Source organism: Takifugu rubripes, chromosome 21 (genome assembly GCF_901000725.2).
Source record: "Takifugu rubripes chromosome 21, fTakRub1.2, whole genome shotgun sequence".
Taxonomy (NCBI): Eukaryota; Metazoa; Chordata; class Actinopteri; order Tetraodontiformes; family Tetraodontidae; genus Takifugu; species Takifugu rubripes.
In genome coordinates, this window is record NC_042305.1 from 19,870,026 (window position 1) to 19,887,721 (window position 17,696).

General features: G+C 48.7%; 1 protein-coding gene across 1 annotated transcript in view; it reads left to right on the forward strand.

Moving 5' to 3' along the window:
* The window catches only part of bin3 (bridging integrator 3), a 30,261-nt gene that overhangs the window by 9,785 nt on the left and 2,780 nt on the right, over positions 1-17,696 (forward strand). The window contains exons 4-8 of the mRNA XM_011617130.2: positions 679-740; positions 3,184-3,320; positions 7,649-7,689; positions 11,865-12,006; positions 13,012-13,146. Of these exons, the coding sequence (XP_011615432.1) occupies positions 679-740; positions 3,184-3,320; positions 7,649-7,689; positions 11,865-12,006; positions 13,012-13,146 (517 nt within the window). The remainder of the gene's footprint in view (positions 1-678; positions 741-3,183; positions 3,321-7,648; positions 7,690-11,864; positions 12,007-13,011; positions 13,147-17,696) is intronic.

A 17,696-nucleotide genomic window follows, 5' to 3' on the forward strand; every position in this document is an offset into this window, starting at 1 on the left:
TTACAGTCACATTTTATTTGAATTTAACAAATTAGTGAATACTATCAAAAACACACATCTATATATATAAGTGTATATTTGTATGTATATATGTATGACAAGAACATCACAGATGAACGTTATTGCAGCATATATGTGCAGCTCTATCAACTGTGTGTGCATCGGTGCCTGGTTAATATAACCTGGTTCATATAGTCCCACAAAAATACAGGCAACAATAAAACACCAACTAAAACGCTAATGAAAGCACACATTTGCCTTTTCATCACACCGGGATGTGACTGCAGTCTCGGGGGACATTCTAAACTCCTCTTTTGCCTTAATTGATAGAATAAATGGGGTGTTTTCAGCTTTCATCGTCTGCTAATCGCCATTCAAACAGCCATCAATTGAATATGTGCAGTGGGATGATTGAAGACATCATTTGAACAAAAATGTATTTGACAGTAACAAAATGGATCTGCGGTATTATCAGTTAACACACATAATAAAATCTGATGTGGAATCAATGAAATGTACCATGTTTTTGCCTTCTTTATTCTTTTCGTGGTTAAACTGGGACATTAAAAATGTCCCAATCAAATCTGGTGACGGCAGTTTTTCCTGTCGGTATTTCGGCTCTTTTTGGGACTACAAACACACAACTTGCTGACAGTCATCATTGTTCTCTTCTTTTAGGCTGGAAGATCAGACAAAAAAGCTTCACAAGGACATGAAGAAAAGCACGGAGGCTGATTTAGGTCTGTTACCAGCGCGTGCATTGATCTGTGCCTGCTCACCAACATACGTGATGTTGGCAGCTTTATTGAGGATTTCAGGGTCTCCCAACCGTCGGCGCTCTTGGTTTGTGTTAAAATTAGAAGAGCGCGTGCTGACATTTGTCCTAACGTTACAGGTTTGTTGTTTCTTGACTTCCTGCTTGGTTTGCTTCTATAGTTTTGGGGTATTTGTTCTGGTTTTTGTTGAGTTTTTCACTTTGCCTTATTTTTTCTTTTTGAGTGGAGTGTCTGGGAGACGGCGGTAGACATGGCCTGTGGTTAACAGTCAGCTGTGGGGGTGGAGGAGTAGCAGCCTTCTTCATTTCCTCTGCTTTGTGCTCTGGAATATGGATGTCTGCATCATCAAAGCATCGTAGCTGTCAGGTCCTCATTATCGTTAATGAATTCCATCTGTTGCGCAGGTTCACGTTTCCACCAGCTGATACGAGACAAAGAGCTGGACCTTCCTGGGATGCTGCTCACTTGATAAAATGGTGTTTGAGATGATCTGCAATATATAGAAATCTGTTCAAATCAGGTGCTGAGGGACCAGATGTACTTACACACTGCTATCCCAAATAACGGGAATAATATTTAATACCACAAGGAGGAAGGCCACACGCAGTAGTTGATTGGTTGGAAATTGGTCTTCAGACATGCAAGGTGGTCTGAAGAGGAGCCAGATCTTCCCCAAGTCCATTTTCACCACAGCCGCTGCCCCCGACCTGAAGCTAATTTATTTGGAATGTGAAGGGTTAGGATCAGGGTTAGGGTCAGGATCAGGGGTCAGGATCAGGGTTAGGGTCAGGATCAGGGTCAGGATCAGGGTTAGGGTCAGGATCAGGGTTAGGGTCAGGATCAGGGTTACGGTCAGGATCAGGGTCAGGGTCAGGATCAGGGTTAGGGTCAGGATCAGGGTTAGGGTCAGGATCAGGGTCAGGGTTAGGGTCAGGATCAGGGGTTAGGGTCAGGATCAGGATCAGGGTCAGGATCAGGGTTAGGGTCAGGATCAGGGTTAGGGTCAGGATCAGGGGTCAGGATCAGGGTTACGGTCAGGGTTAGGGTCAGGATCAGGGGTTAGGGTCAGGATCAGGGTTAGGGTCAGGGTTAGGGTCAGGGTTAGGGTCAGGGTTAGGGTCAGGGTCAACCCTTCACAGTCTGATGTGGGCTCAGTGTCCGTTAGCAGTCAGTGGTGCCGTCATTGCTGGTTCATTGCAAACATTTGTGCTACTGCTAACTATGCTAATGAGACTGTGCCAATCTGCTCATTTTCTTTATTTTAGCCCTAAAACTTCACTATTTTCATCCTCGCACAAGTTTCCACTCATTAAATGTTTTCATGTTTACTTTCATTCAAAACCATTCGACCAGTGATTTAGAGAAGCCGTCCTTTACATCACACATGGACTGTAACAGGACTGTTATTACGGTCCTGTAATAACGGTCCTGTAATAACGGTCCTGTAATAACGGTCCTGTAATAACGGTCCTGTAATAACGGTCCTGTAATAACAGTCCTGTAATAACAGTCCTGTAATAATGGTCCTGTAATAATGGTCCTGTAATAACAGTCCTGTAATAACAGTCCTGTAATAATGGTCCTGTAATAATGGTCCTGTAATAATGGTCCTGTAATAACGGTCCTGTAATAACAGTCCCGTAATAACAGTCCTGTAATAATGGTCCTGTAATAACAGTCCTGTAATAACAGTCCTGTAATAATGGTCCTGTAATAATGATCCTGTAATAACGGTCCTGTAATAACAGTCCTGTAATAACGGTCCTGTAATAACGGTCCTGTAATAACGGTCCTGTAATAACAGTCCTGTAATAACAGTCCTGTAATAACGGTCCTGTAATAACAGTCCTGTAATAACGGTCTTGTAATAACGGTCCTGTAATAACGGTCCTGTAAAACGCTCTTGTTATTATGCTCCTGGTCCAGATCCTGGTCCGGATCCTGGTCCGGATCCTGGTCCAGACCTTGGTTCAGACCCTGTTGAAAATGTTTTAGGTTCAGCATCATTCCAAACGTGTGTTTGGTGAAAACCAGCAGCACCTCAGTGAAAGATCAGCCTCAGCCACAGAGGAGCCCGGTGGAGGCATCTGAACCAGGATCTGCACTAGGGTCTGGACCAGGGTCTGGGTCAGGATCTGCATCAGGGTCTGGACCAGGGTCTGGACCAGGGTCTGGGTCAGGATCTGCATCAGGGTCTGGACCAGGGTCTGGGTCAGGATCTGCATCAGGGTCTGGGCCAGGATCTGGACCAGGGTCCGGACCAGGGTCTGGGCCCTGATGCAGATCCTGGTTCAGATGCCCTCTCAGACCACCTCTGACCCGACATGATGCTTTAGAGGGTTTCTCATGTGTCTCAGGCGTGTTTGTCGTTTTACATCCGTGTAAAAGTCAACTGTGTGTGTTTCAGCCATGTCCAAAGCAGCAGTGAAGATCTCTACAGACCTGCTGAGTAACCCGCTGTGTGAGCAGGACCAGACCTTCCTGGAGTCCATGACTGCTTTAGATACAGCCATGAAGAGGATGGACTCTTTCAACCAGGAGAAGGTCAGACCTGGCAAGGCCTCCATGTCCAGTAGATCCCCTGGTTCCCTGGGATCATTTATGATCTCCTTCAATCTGAAGTAGGAGGAAACTTTGAAATGTAAAGGTTGATATTGTGCGTTGGAAGCTGCGAGATGCTTCTGCATCTTCTCTCTATTAGCTTGTTTAGCTTTGAAAAGGCATCTGATCAGGTCTGTTGAGGAATTTGATAAATCCCTGATCAAACCAACGCATAGGCAGGATGGTGGGCTCTTGGTTAGCAATATTAGGGTTCCTTCTGATGAGGGTTAGGGTTAGTTAAGATTAGGGTTAGTTAAGGTTAGGGTTAGTTAGGGTCAAGGTTTTTTAGGGTTAGTTAAAGTTAGGGTTGTTGGGGTCAGGGTTAGTTAAGGTCAGGGTTTGTTAGGGTTAGTTAAAGTTAGGGTTGTTGGGGTCAGGGTTTGTTAGGGTTAGTTAATGTTAGGGTTGTTGGGGTCAGAGTTAGTTAAGGTTAGGGTTAGTCAGGGTTGTTAGGGTCAGGGTTAGTTAAGGTTGGGGTTAGTTAGAGTTAGGATTAGTTAGTTTTGTGCTACGGGTTAACTTTACACAGGGTTAGGGTTAGGGTCGTAAGATGGGTCGTAAAACACACCTTACAGTAAAAACGCCTCGTTTTATTTGCTGGTCCCGTTCCGGATTTGGAAGAGTCTTTGCCAAAGGTAGTTTTAAAGTGGATCACACGAGTGGATCCTTGGGGCCATGTGGAGTCGATGGACAAACTTCAGCAGAAAACTCCACATTGTGCTCAGTCGGTGTTTTCCTGACTGTTGCCGGGGCTGTTTTTACATTCTTTTCTTACACTTGTAATTTAGAAGGACTTTATAACCTTTGTGACCCTTTTGGAGAAAATGAGCCCCTTTCAGGAAGTGAAGCCTTTATTCCACCGTTTTAGGAAAATGTCACGATTCTCCGGCACGTTTGGTTCCTGGAAGTTGACGTGGATCATCTCATCTCACATTTATGTCAGATTACAGAATAATGGAACCTCGAGTGGCAGCAGGGTTAGGGTTGGTTAGGGTTGGGGTTAGTGTTAGTTAGGGTTAGTGCTGATTAGGGTTGGTTAGGGTAAGTGTTAGTTGGGCTTAGGGTTGGTTAGGGTTAGTGTTAGTTGGGTTAGGGTTAGTGCTGGTTAGGGTTAGTGTTAGGGTTTGTTAGGGTTAGTGCTGGCTAGGGTTGGTTAGGGTTAGTTATGGTTAGTTGGGGTAGTGCTGGTTAGTGTTAGTTATGGTTAGTTAGGGTTATGGTTAGTGAGTGTTATGTTAGTTAGGGTTAGTTATGGGCAGGGCTAGTGTTGGTTAGGGTTAGTTGGGGTTAGTGTTAGTTAGGGCTGGGGTTAGGGTTAGTTAGGGTTAGTTGGGGTTAGTGTTATGGTTAGTTATTGTTAGTGCTGGTTAGGGTTGGTTGGTGTTAGTTATGGTTAGTTAGTGATATGGTTAGTGTTGGGTTAGTTAGGGTTATGGTTAGTTGAGGTTAGTGTTATTTAGGGTTTGTGTTAGTTATGGTTAGTTAGTGTTAGTTAGTGTTAGGGTTAGTTATGGTCAGGGTTAGTGTTGGTTAGGGTTAGTTGGGATAATTGTTAGTTCGTTCGTTAGACCCCGTTCGTTCGTTAGACCCCGTTCGTTCGTTAGACCTCGTTCGTTCGTTAGACCCCGTTCGTTCGTTAGACCCCGTTCGTTCGTTAGACCTCGTTCATTTGTTAGACCCCGTTCATTCGTTAGACCTCCTTCATTCGTTAGACCCCGTTCATTCGTTAGACCTCCTTCATTCGTTAGACCTCCTTCATTCGTTAGACCTTGTTCATTCGTTGGACCTCGTTTATTCGTTCGACCTGGTTTATTCGTTAATTACACGTCCCCCTGGTTAATGTTGCCTTTAATCTCTTTTGCTTTCTCATGCAAACATCTGTTAGTTCATCACTTTTGTGTGTTTCATACTTACGTGTTTCTCATCTCAGTCATAACCGCTCCATGTTTTTAAATTGGGCTTATTTTTTACCACGTGTATCACCTGACCCTAACCCTAACCTGACCCTAACCCTAACCTGACCCTAGCCTGACCCTAACCTGACCCTAACCCTAACCCTAACCTGACCCTTACCCTAACCCTAACCTGACCCTAGCCTGACCCTAACCTGACCCTAACCCTAACCTGACCCTGACCCTAACCTGACCCTGACCCTAACCTGACCCTGACCCTAACCCTAACCCTAACCCTAACCTGACCCTGACCCTAACCCTAACCCGACCCTGACCCTGACTCTAACCCTAACCTGACCCTAACCTGACCCTGACCCTAACCCTAACCTGACCCTAACCCCACGTGCTTCCTCTACCAACTGAAGAGTGTCTGTGCTTTGGGAATCATTCTGGGACGGAGGAACGTGGAGAAGTGTCCTTTTGCCTGGTTACAGTGTGTGCTGTTATTAGCAACACGTAGCCCCTTAATGAAGGAGGACATCAAGCCTTTGCTTGGTTTTTGACTCCTCCAGGCCACCGTAGTCGTGGCTGGCAATAGAGAAGTCATCAGTCAGCCCCGGCTTGGTTGTTATTCTGTTTTTTTGCTCGCTGAACTTACGTTTTGTGTGATTTTTTTCAGGCAGGTTTACTTTTACACCTGTAGAGCGCAACAGTTGCATTGATGTGGTTGTATTTCTTCTACTCTTGGATCCAGGTGGGATATTGACAGCCACACCGGATTTTCTCTAGATTTCTTTCAGGCTCGCTAGATAAAACTCACCCACCTTAGCACAATGTTCGGTCCAGGCTTCTGCGGAGCCGTGTGGCTCTCTGTTGTTGGGTGGCTAAAAGGGAGCTGAAGGCAAAATAGCGATTGTGAGAAGTTTTTGGTCAGTGTGCTGTGTGAAATATCACCTTGGGTTTGCTAGGTGTCTAAAATCTCGCTCACTCACAGCACTATATTAGCTTCTCCCTTCAAGCTGATTGTTGATTGTGCAAAACCTATTGCTTTAGCAGAAGAGACACAAAAGCATGCACCCTTTGCTCTTCTCCATGTTGAGACGAGATGTTCTGCCGCAGGGCCCACAACTGAGAGAGCCAGCACATGAAACGTGCAGCGATAATGAAGGCAGCAGTGGCCCAGGTCTGTGTGTTTATTTCTGGGGCTGAGGAGGGTGCACAGCCCCGCCGGCACACTGCTGCTGAAGCTGAGCCCCAGTGTAGATGGCAGCAGAGCAGGAGAGGATGCTCCGTTTGGAGGGATATTGATTTCCTCTGCGATCTGTGTGTATTTTTGGGAGGCCTGTGTGCCAGGATGGCCTCTGCCCCGTGACTCACTGATGGAGACTACTGCTTGAGCATCGGCCTCAGGCTCTGCAAGGCCTCAAAGGAATGGCCCCCCTCTCTCTGTGGGAAGGGGCAGAGGGTAGAGGGCACCAGCATGCTTAAGCAAATCTCCGCTGTTGTTCTCCCTTCTCGCTGCATGCTCTCACCTTAGCAGCAGCGGCGCAGCTCAAGTCAGGGAGGGGGATGGTGTGAATATGTAAAACAAAGACAATCTGAATTCCCATGTACTTATTTGTTATTGCTTCTCTGTTCCCTCAAACCACACTCAACCGTTTTGTACTTGGAAATGTGCCGGTGTGAAGCCGCCAGTGCCGCTGTATGTTCTCAGGATGGTCGGGGCATTTCTACCCAGCACAGCTGTGTCTCCTGCTCTGGAGTGATGGCCCGCTGGTCCGCTGGTTGGAGCTGCTCACTGCTGTGCTGCTCGGCGTCAGCGTTAGCGTTAGCGTTAGCGTTAGCGTTAGCTGCTGTGTGTCGCGTTGCAATATCCAGCACAAACATGTCCTGAATCTGCAATGTAAATCATCTGGAAACTTTATTAATCATGTGCCAACTTCTGTGGATGAGACGGTGGCGGGGCTGGAGGCCTCGCTGAGATGTTCCTTTACTTCCATTTAACACCCCCCACCCCCCCCCCCCTCCCCTGTTGTATCTGGCAACCAGGAGAATGCAGGAAAATAGAATCTCTTATTGTTATAATGTTTGCACAGAACTTTCATCTTGTAAGACGGCCCACCCTCCACAGGATTTGGATTCAGCGGGGCTTAGCTTTCATGTGTGTCCCCCGACGGTTCCATTCCTTCGTATCACAACTCCATGAATATTCACCGTTTTATCCTCGGGGCGTGTACAATAAAATAGTAACGTCATGAAAGTTTCTTTGCCACAGCCCCCCCACATGTGCTCCATCTGAATTGCACACATTTGTGTCATATAGCAGCTATTTTGTTCAGTCTCCATAGGTTTTCTATAACGTCTCCTTTTCCCTCACAGGTCAACCAAATCCAGAAGACGGTTATTGATCCTCTGAAAAAGTGAGTAGTAGCGTAATGATGCTAAATCTTGCAGAATTAAAAGATAACGCAGGATTTTTCATTGTGTTTTGGTGTGGTGTTACTCTCTCTATACATTCTATACATTGTTGAGCACCAGCGGTCGACCGTATTTTAGTCTTGTTTCATTCTTTTAGCTTAACGTTACTGCACACACACGCACACACACACATACACACACACACATCCCCACACACACACACACACACACACATCCCCCCCACACACACACACACACATCCACCCACACACACACACACACACACACATCCACCCACACACACACGCATCCACACACACACACACACACATCTCCACACACACACACACGCATCCACACACACATCTCCACACACACATCCCCACACACACACACACATCCACACATTCACACACATCCCCACACACACACATCCCCACACACACACACACACGCATCCACACACACATCCCCACACACACATCCACACATCCCCACACACACACACACACACAGGCATCCACACACACATCCACACACATCCCCACACACACACACATCCCCACACACATCCACACATCCCCCCCCCCCACACACACACACACACGCATCCACACACACATCCCCACACACACACACATTCACACACATCCCCACACACACACACATATCCACACACATTCACACACATCCCCACACACACACACACATCCACACACATTCACACACATCCCCACACACACACACATCCCCACACACATCCACACATCCCCCCCCCCCACACACACACACACACACGCATCCACACACACATCTCCACACACACATCCCCACACACACACGCACATCCACACACATTCACACACATCCCCACACACACACACACATCCACACACATCCACACACACATCCCCACACACAGACACACACACACACACACACACACACAGGGAGTGCTGAGACTCTCCCTGCATCTTCCGGAGAGCTTGTTAAGGTTGTGCTTCCTCCTCTTAGCTCCTCCCAGGAGATGCAGCAGAATGCTAATGCAATAATACTCATATTGTTTGAGTATGTTTATATTCCAGCTTTATAGGGAAGCGTGCTCATTCATTTTCATTTCTGAAAATGACCAGCGTAAAGAGACGTGTGTTTTTGGCCTCTTCCTCACGTGCGCTGGTGGTGGGGCAATGACAGGATGGAATGGTTCTAATTTCCTTTTCCTGGTGGGCGGCAGGCGGACGTGTGGGCCGGCTCAGAATGTGGCAGAAGGCCCAGCTTCCTGGGCCCAGAGAAGTGGAGCGGTTGGGACGGAGAATGTCTGACTGGAGTTCACCTCTCACACTCGGTAGACGCTCACTGGTCCGATTCTGCTCAGATGAATAAGGAGAAGGAAGTTAGACGTTTCTGCTGTGGTCACAGCTGGAGTTCAGAGCTAGTTTTCAAACTGAACAAAGTGGACCTCTTTATTCCCTCATTTAAAGAGCTATTAGTTTATTAGAGTATCCACAAAACTAGATGGATACAGAAGCTTCCGTACTTTAAAGCTTCCATTAGGATTCCATTAGGCCATCTTTGCTTCACATCTTCCATTGTTTGCTTGGTAAGCTTGTGTCTTTAATTAGAGACGACTCAAAAAGGATGATTATTAATGTTAATGGAAGATCTGAAATGGGTGGTGTGGGTGTAAGTGTGTGTGTGCACGACGCACCTGGACGTGCACGTCTGTAAACCTCTGGCTGATATGAGCAGCACTTTATGGACCTGGCGGTCTGCAGACGTCCTGTTCAAAGCTTTTCTGCTCGGAGAGACCGAAATCGGATCTAAACCCGTCAGCCTTAACGCGTTTAACCACGAGCAGACGGTCCCGAATCAGGTCGTGGGCCACGAGCCTAATTACAATCGTTTAATAAGAGCTCACAAAAGGATCTGATCTGCTTTGTCACGTTTTCTGGCTGCATCACAGTTACTCTCATCTTAATCTTACTGGAGGCCCTGTCAGGATAAATATGGCGCCACAGCGTGAGCGGCTGCTCTGGGCCCGGCTAACGTGCTGCTCTGGGCCCGGCTAACGTGCTGCTCTGGGCCCGGCTAACGTGCTGCTCTGGGCCCGGCTAACGTGCTGCTCTGGGCCGGCTAACGTGCTGCTCTGGGCCCGGCTAACGTGCTGCTCTGGGCCGGCTAACGTGCTGCTCTGGGCCGGCTAACGTGCTGCTCTGGGCCCGGCTAACGTGCTGCTCTGGGCCGGCTAACGACTGGCAACTACTCACAAACATTTTCTTTGCTCTAAATGCTATTTTTATGCCATCTGGTGACCACACCCCGACCTGTTACATAGCCTGAAACCCTCAGCCATTGAGGCCAGACTGAGTAGGGTTAGCGTTAGCGTTAGCGTTAGCTAGGGTTAGGGTTATAAAATGTAGCCCTTGATGGGCATGTTCATTTAAGGCAAGCACGCTGAGAGTAGAACAAAGGGAGGGTCCTTTGAGAATCAATCTGCCTGATGTTTCTCTTCCTTGGTCACCAACCAATTGTCCAATTTTGGAGAGCAGTCGTGTCTGGAGGCCAGTTACATAATCGACCCCTCTATAAACGGTTTATTACTAGTGGCGGAGGTGGGCTGCAGGGCTGGGCTGACCGGGGGCCTGTGCTGTTACTGAAGCTGGGAACGACCACTCCTTTAACTTCCTGTAGTCAACAAGTCCAGATTGTCTGAAGCTGAGCTGCTCACGTTACCGTTATACACCCTCGGAAGGGTGCACAAGGTTTGAAGGGAGAGCAGACGTCAGGGTTAGGTTAACCCTAACTCTAACCCTGACCCTCTAACCTTAACCTCTAACCCTGACCCCCAACCCTCTAACCCTGACCCTCTAACCTTAACCTCTAACCCTGACCCCCAACCCTCTAACTCTGACCCTCTAACCTTAACCCTAACCCTGACCCCCAACCCTCTAACCCTGACCCCCAACCCTGTTTACCTGGTTAACCTTGTTTACCTGGTTAACCTGGTTTACCTGGTTCACCTCTTCATCTGCTTTGACCACCCGTTTCAGATTGATCATCAAGTTGAATATATTTTTCAAACATTTCCATTGAACCATATTGAATTTCCTTGGTTAGATATTTTTAAGGCATTTAAACATGATTTTTACTTTGACATTTATTTAATGGAAATATTGTCAATATGAATATTTCATGCATACTTCATTCGTGCTTCCCAATAAAAGCCAAGCTCAGATTCCTGTTGCTAAGTTACAGATGAGTGTTTCCCTATTTTTAGAGCTGAACAGTAGTATTTTCATTGCAAGAACATATTTTCATTTGGAATATGATAATTGTCACAAAGTGACTTGTTTTATACCTTTTTAAGCTGCAGTAATTAGATAATAGATTAGAGGGAGCTTAATGCAGAGCCGTCCCCCGGGGGCCGGGACCGCCACAATATTCCAATGGGGGGTTTCTTCATTCCCGTTGACTTTGGGGTTTTTTACCGATCCATCATCCTTCGGCCACGTTAGCTGTGGTGGTGAGGAGGAGATCGGACCTCCTGGGAGGAGGAGGAGATCCGACCTCCTGGCCGGAGGAGGAGATCCGACCTCCTGGGAGGAGGAGGAGATCGGACCTCCTGGGAGGAGGAGGAGATCGGACCTCCTGGCCGGAGGAGGAGATCCGACCTCCTGGCCGGAGGAGGAGATCCGACCTCCTGGCCGGAGGAGGAGATCCGACCTCCTGGGAGGAGGAGGAGATCCGACCTCCTGGGAGGAGGAGGAGATCGGACCTCCTGGCCGGAGGAGGAGATCCGACCTCCTGGCCGGAGGAGGAGATCCGACCTCCTGGGAGGAGGAGGAGATCCGACCTCCTGGGAGGAGGAGGAGATCGGACCTCCTGGGAGGAGGAGGAGATCTGACCTCCTGGGAGGAGGAGGAGATCGGACCTCCTGGGAGGAGGAGGAGATCCGACCTCCTGGGAGGAGGAGGAGGAGATCCGACCTCCTGGGAGGAGGAGGCTGCTGCGCTCGCGTTCCGCAGACGGATCAGTGGTTGGAAGACGTTATATAGCCTAAATAAAACATGGCTCGTCAACCAGGCTCGTTAGTTGCAACGTTGTTGTTTGCTTGTCTGATTCCGTGCCGGTTCCGTGCTGTGTGGTCATGTGACCTCCGCTGTGCTGTTTGTTGCAGATACGGCGGCGTGTTCCCGAGTCTCAACATGGCGGTGAAGCGCCGGGAACAAGCGCTGCAGGACTACAAGCGACTGCAGTCCAAAGTGGAAAAATATGAAGAAAAGGAAAAAACGGGGCCTGTTATGGTCAAACTACATCAGGTACGGTGAAAGTCAAGCGTGCATCAGTGCACGTGTTGGTGCACTCCACCGCTCCACCGCTCCATCGCTCCATGCAGGAGCAGAGTTCAGCCGCTCTCACGCTGCTCGCATTGTGGATCGAGTGCAAAAAGTGGAAAAAGACACAAACGCTGACTGGATACGAACAGAAATAGTTGAGCACATGCACACTGTACATGTGCACTCTTTCACCCACGCAAGCTAGCAGGCTCTCAAGTAGCGCCTTTTCAAAAAGGCAGTGCTGCACATCTACAGGCACGTAATTGAGAATTGTACCCAGACACACACACACACACACACACACACACACACACACACACACACACACACACACACACTCACTCTGCAGCCACTACAGGAGCGTGCACATTCACAGATTGCGTGTTGCCTCTAACACATCTGCACATGGTGAGCCACCCACACACATTGAGAAAAGCTCTGTCAGTGGAACAAAGCCTGGAAGAGGCCCCTCCATCCCTGCCCTTTGAATCCCCGTGCACTTAAAGAAGCGTTCCTCACCAAACATTCGGACATTGTTGCAACTCTCCAGTCTAAAGAAATGTGGCTAATGATCCATAATGCAGCAGATAAATAATGTGTTGTTTTTCAAATATAGCGAGTCTCCCCTGATCGTTCAGCCTCTCACACATATTCATGCTGCGTTGCTAAAGCTATGCCTACAGTCGTCTACCCACTATTACATTCACACGCTCATCACGCTGCTGCAGTCCACTCACAGCCAAGTCTGCCCACATTACCCACTCCTCCTCACTGCGGTCGTGATTACAGCCTTTATTTTTCATTTATTTATCTTCTTCACTTCTGTGGAATTTGTCAAATATTTTAGCAGTTCGCAAATACAAAAAGATGCTTTAACTAAGTTCTCCGACACCTTTTGTGGACAAATGTGTTTGTACTAAAACATCAAAAGCAGAGTTTTGCATAAGATGACAGATAAGAACGTTTCCTCTCGTCTTCACACCTCAGGCCAGAGAAGAGCTCCGGCCGGTCAAGGAAGACTTCGAGGCCAAGAACAAGCAGCTGCTGGAGGAGATGCCCAAGTTCTACCACAGCCGCATCGACTACTTCCAGCCCAGTTTTGAGGCTCTCATTAGAGCTCAGGTCAGTAACTCGAGGGAAGAGCCACGTGCACCTGCAGGGCACCATTGGGTGGGCTTCACTAACGTGTTAGGGGTGTCTAATCGTGGCCGTCTGTCCCAGCACAGCTGTAATGTGATTAACTAACCCTAGTTAACCCTAACCCTCTAACCCTAACCTAGCATAGCTAACCCTAACCCTGCAGGGCACCATTGGGTGGGCTTCACTAACGTGTTAGGGGTGTCTAATCGTGGCCCTCTGTCCCAGCACAGCTGTAATGTGATTAACTAACCCTAGTTAACCCTAACCCTCTAACCCTAACCTAGCATAGCTAACCCTAACCCTGCAGGGCACCATTGGGTGGGCTTCACTAACGTGTTAGGGGTGTCTAATCGTGGCCCTCTGTCCCAGCACAGCTGTAATGTGATTAACTAACCCTAGTTAACCCTAACCCTAACCTAGCATAGCTAACCCTAACCCTGCAGGGCACCATTGGGTGGGCTTCACTAACGTGTTAGGGGTGTCTAATCGTGGCCGTCTGTCCCAGCACAGCTGTAATGTGATTAACTAACCCTAGTTAACCCTGACCCTAACCCTGACCCTAACCTAGCATAGCTAACCCTAACCCTAGTTAACCCTGACCCTAACCTAGCATAGCTAACCCTAACCCTAACCCTAGTTAACCCTGACCCTAACCTAGCATAGCTAACCCTAACCCTAGTTAACCCTAACCCTAACCCTAGTTAACCCTGACCCTAACCCACACCAGGAAGGTCTCGTCTGTCTGGCTCCACTGCAGCGCTGCACCTCATTATGGAACCTGGAGCTTCTCGTAAAGCAGCTGGGCGTCTGAAGGAGCCTCCCCCACCCTAGATCTGCGCCGCCATGTCATTTCCTGTTTGGGACAGTTGCTGGGACACTCCTAGTTAGTTAACTAGATTATCGGGGCCGTAATGACAGTTGTGGCGCTCTGTGCTGTCCTTTGAAGTTGAGATGATTCCACCGAGCTGCAGCTAACAGCAAATATTTCAGCACTATTCCCTAAGTTGGGTTTGCTCAGTGCTTTGTTGACATGGTGCCTGTGTTTGAATGAATACGTGCACGTTGACGGAGGCCCCTCGTATGTGCACGTGCTCCTTCTCCACTCCCTCCAGCTGCTGCAGAAGACAAAGACTTGCTTTGTTATGTCCCTCAGGCCGTTCTGTCCATCGACCGTGAGGACACATGATGAGTGATGCACCTGTACAGATGTTCCAGATGTCTTTTCCTTTTCTTTTCCTTTGTCTTGTCCTCTGCTGCAGTCATTCACAAGGGTAGAAGTCGGTCCTGCAGCTGTCGGCCCTTTTTCCTCCAGTATATCAGGCTTTGCTTTACAGGAGGCTCCTGTTTGGGTCCGAGGTGGTCACAGCTGAAACTGCTAACCCTGACCCTAAACTGCTAACCCTGACCCTAAACTGCTAACCCTGACCCTAAACTGCTAACCCTGACCATAACCATAACCCTGACCCTGACCATAACCCTGACCCTGACCATAACCCTAAACTGCTAACCCTGACCCTAAACTGCTAACCCTGACCATAACCATAACCCTGACCCTGACCATAACCCTAAACTGCTAACCCTGACCCTAAACTGCTAACCCTGACCATAACCCTAAACTGCTAACCCTGACCCTAAACTGTTAACCCTGACCATAACCCTGACCCTAAACTGCTAACCCTGACCATAACCATAACCCTGACCCTGACCATAACCCTAAACTGCTAACCCTGACCCTAAACTGCTAACCCTGACCATAACCCTGACCCTAAACTGCTAACCCTGACCATAACCCTGACCCTAAACTGCTAACCCTGACCATAACCATAACCCTGACCCTGACCATAACCCTAAACTGCTAACCCTAACCCTAAACTGCTAACCATAACCATAACCCTAAACTGCTAACCCTGACCATAACCCTGACCCTAACCATAACCCTAAACTGCTAACCCTAACCATAACCCTAAACTGCTAACCCTGACCATAACCCTAAACTGCTAACCCTAACCATAACCATAACCCTGACCCTAACCCTAAACTGCTAACCCTGACCATAACCCTAAACTGCTAACCCTAACCATAACCCTGACCCTAACCGCCTCAGGACCACCAGACGCTGCTCTGCTGGTTAGCAACACTGGTCTCATGAATGTTCCTGCTGCTCTTTTCACCAACTAGTTGAGGCTGTGTGTAACCTAACCGGCCGGCCCACTACTGGTTGAGCTGCAAATATCAGATACCTTTACTTTTTGCTTGATGGCTATTTGTAGGTTAGGGTTAGGGCCCATCAAAGTTAGGGTTAGGAGAGGGTTAGGGTTAGGGTTAGGAGAGGGTTAGGGTTAGGAGAGGGTTAGGGTTAGAGGGTTAGGGCCCATCAAAGTTAGGGTTAGGAGAGGGTTAGGGTTAGGAGAGGGTTAGGGTTAGAGGGTTAGGGCCCATCAAAGTTAGGGTTAGGAGAGGGTTAGGGTTAGGAGAGGGTTAGGGTTAGAGGGTTAGGCCCCATCAAAGTTAGGGTTAGGAGAGGGTTAGGGTTAGAGGGTTAGGGCCCATCAAAGTTAGGGTTAGGAGAGGGTTAGGGTTAGGAGAGGGTTAGGGTTAGAGGGTTAGGCCCCATCAAAGTTAGGGTTAGGAGAGGGTTAGGGTTAGAGGGTTAGGGCCCATCAAAGTTAGGGTTAGGAGAGGGTTAGGGTTAGGTTAGAGGGTTAGGGCTAGAGGGTTAGGGTTAGAGGGTTAGGGCTAGGGTTAGAGGTTTAGGGTTAGAGGGTTAGGGCTAGGGTTAGAGGGTTAGGGCTAGGGTTAGAGGGTTAGGGTTAGAGGGTTAGGGCTAGGGTTAGAGGTTTAGGGTTAGAGGGTTAGGGTTAGAGGTTTAGGGTTAGAGGGTTAGGGCTAGGGTTAGAGGGTTAGGGCTAGGGTTAGAGGGTTAGAGGGCTAGGGTTAGAGGGTTAGGGTTAGAGGGTTAGGAGAGGGTTAGGGTTAGGAGAGGGTTAGGGTTAGAGGGTTAGGGTTAGGAGAGGGTTAGGGTTAGAGGGTTAGGGTTAGAGGGTTAGGGTTAGGGTTAGGAGAGGGTTAGGGTTAGGAGAGGGTTAGGGTTAGGGTTAGGAGAGGGTTAGGGTTAGAGGGTTAGGGGTTAGGGTTAGGGTTAGGAGAGGGTTAGGGTTAGGAGAGGGTTAGGGTTAGGGTTAGGAGAGGGTTAGGGTTAGGAGAGGGTTAGGGTTAGAGGGTTAGGGTTAGGAGAGGGTTAGGGTTAGGAGAGGGTTAGGGTTAGAGGGTTAGGGTTAGAGGGTTAGGGTTAGGAGAGGGTTAGGGTTAGAGGGTTAGGGTTAGAGGGTTAGGGTTAGGAGAGGGTTAGGGTTAGGAGAGGGTTAGGGTTAGAGGGTTAGGAGAGGGTTAGGGTTAGGGTTAGGAGAGGGTTAGGGTTAGGGTTAGTAGAGGGTTAGGGTTAGAGGGTTAGGAGAGGGTTAGGGTTAGAGGGTTAGGGTTAGAGGGTTAGGAGAGGGTTAGGGTTAGAGGGTTAGGAGAGGGTTAGGGTTAGGGTTAGGAGAGGGTTAGGGTTAGGAGAGGGTTAGGGTTAGAGGGTTAGGGCCCATCAAAGTTAGGGTTAGGAGAGGGTTAGGGTTAGGAGAGGGTTAGGGTTAGAGGGTTAGGGCCCATCAAAGTTAGGGTTAGGAGAGGGTTAGGGTTAGGAGAGGGTTAGGGTTAGAGGGTTAGGCCCCATCAAAGTTAGGGTTAGGAGAGGGTTAGGGTTAGAGGGTTAGGGCCCATCAAAGTTAGGGTTAGGAGAGGGTTAGGGTTAGGAGAGGGTTAGGGTTAGAGGGTTAGGCCCCATCAAAGTTAGGGTTAGGAGAGGGTTAGGGCCCATCAAAGTTAGGGTTAGGAGAGGGTTAGGGTTAGGTTAGAGGGTTAGGGCTAGAGGGTTAGGGTTAGAGGGTTAGGGCTAGGGTTAGAGGTTTAGGGTTAGAGGGTTAGGGCTAGGGTTAGAGGGTTAGGGCTAGGGTTAGAGGGTTAGGGTTAGAGGGTTAGGGCTAGGGTTAGAGGTTTAGGGTTAGAGGGTTAGGGTTAGAGGTTTAGGGTTAGAGGGTTAGGGCTAGGGTTAGAGGGTTAGGGCTAGGGTTAGAGGGTTAGAGGGCTAGGGTTAGAGGGTTAGGGTTAGAGGGTTAGGAGAGGGTTAGGGTTAGGAGAGGGTTAGGGTTAGAGGGTTAGGGTTAGGAGAGGGTTAGGGTTAGAGGGTTAGGGTTAGAGGGTTAGGGTTAGGGTTAGGAGAGGGTTAGGGTTAGGAGAGGGTTAGGGTTAGGGTTAGGAGAGGGTTAGGGTTAGAGGGTTAGGGTTAGAGGGTTAGGGTTAGGGTTAGGAGAGGGTTAGGGTTAGGAGAGGGTTAGGGTTAGGGTTAGGAGAGGGTTAGGGTTAGGAGAGGGTTAGGGTTAGAGGGTTAGGGTTAGGAGAGGGTTAGGGTTAGGAGAGGGTTAGGGTTAGAGGGTTAGGGTTAGAGGGTTAGGGTTAGGAGAGGGTTAGGGTTAGAGGGTTAGGGTTAGAGG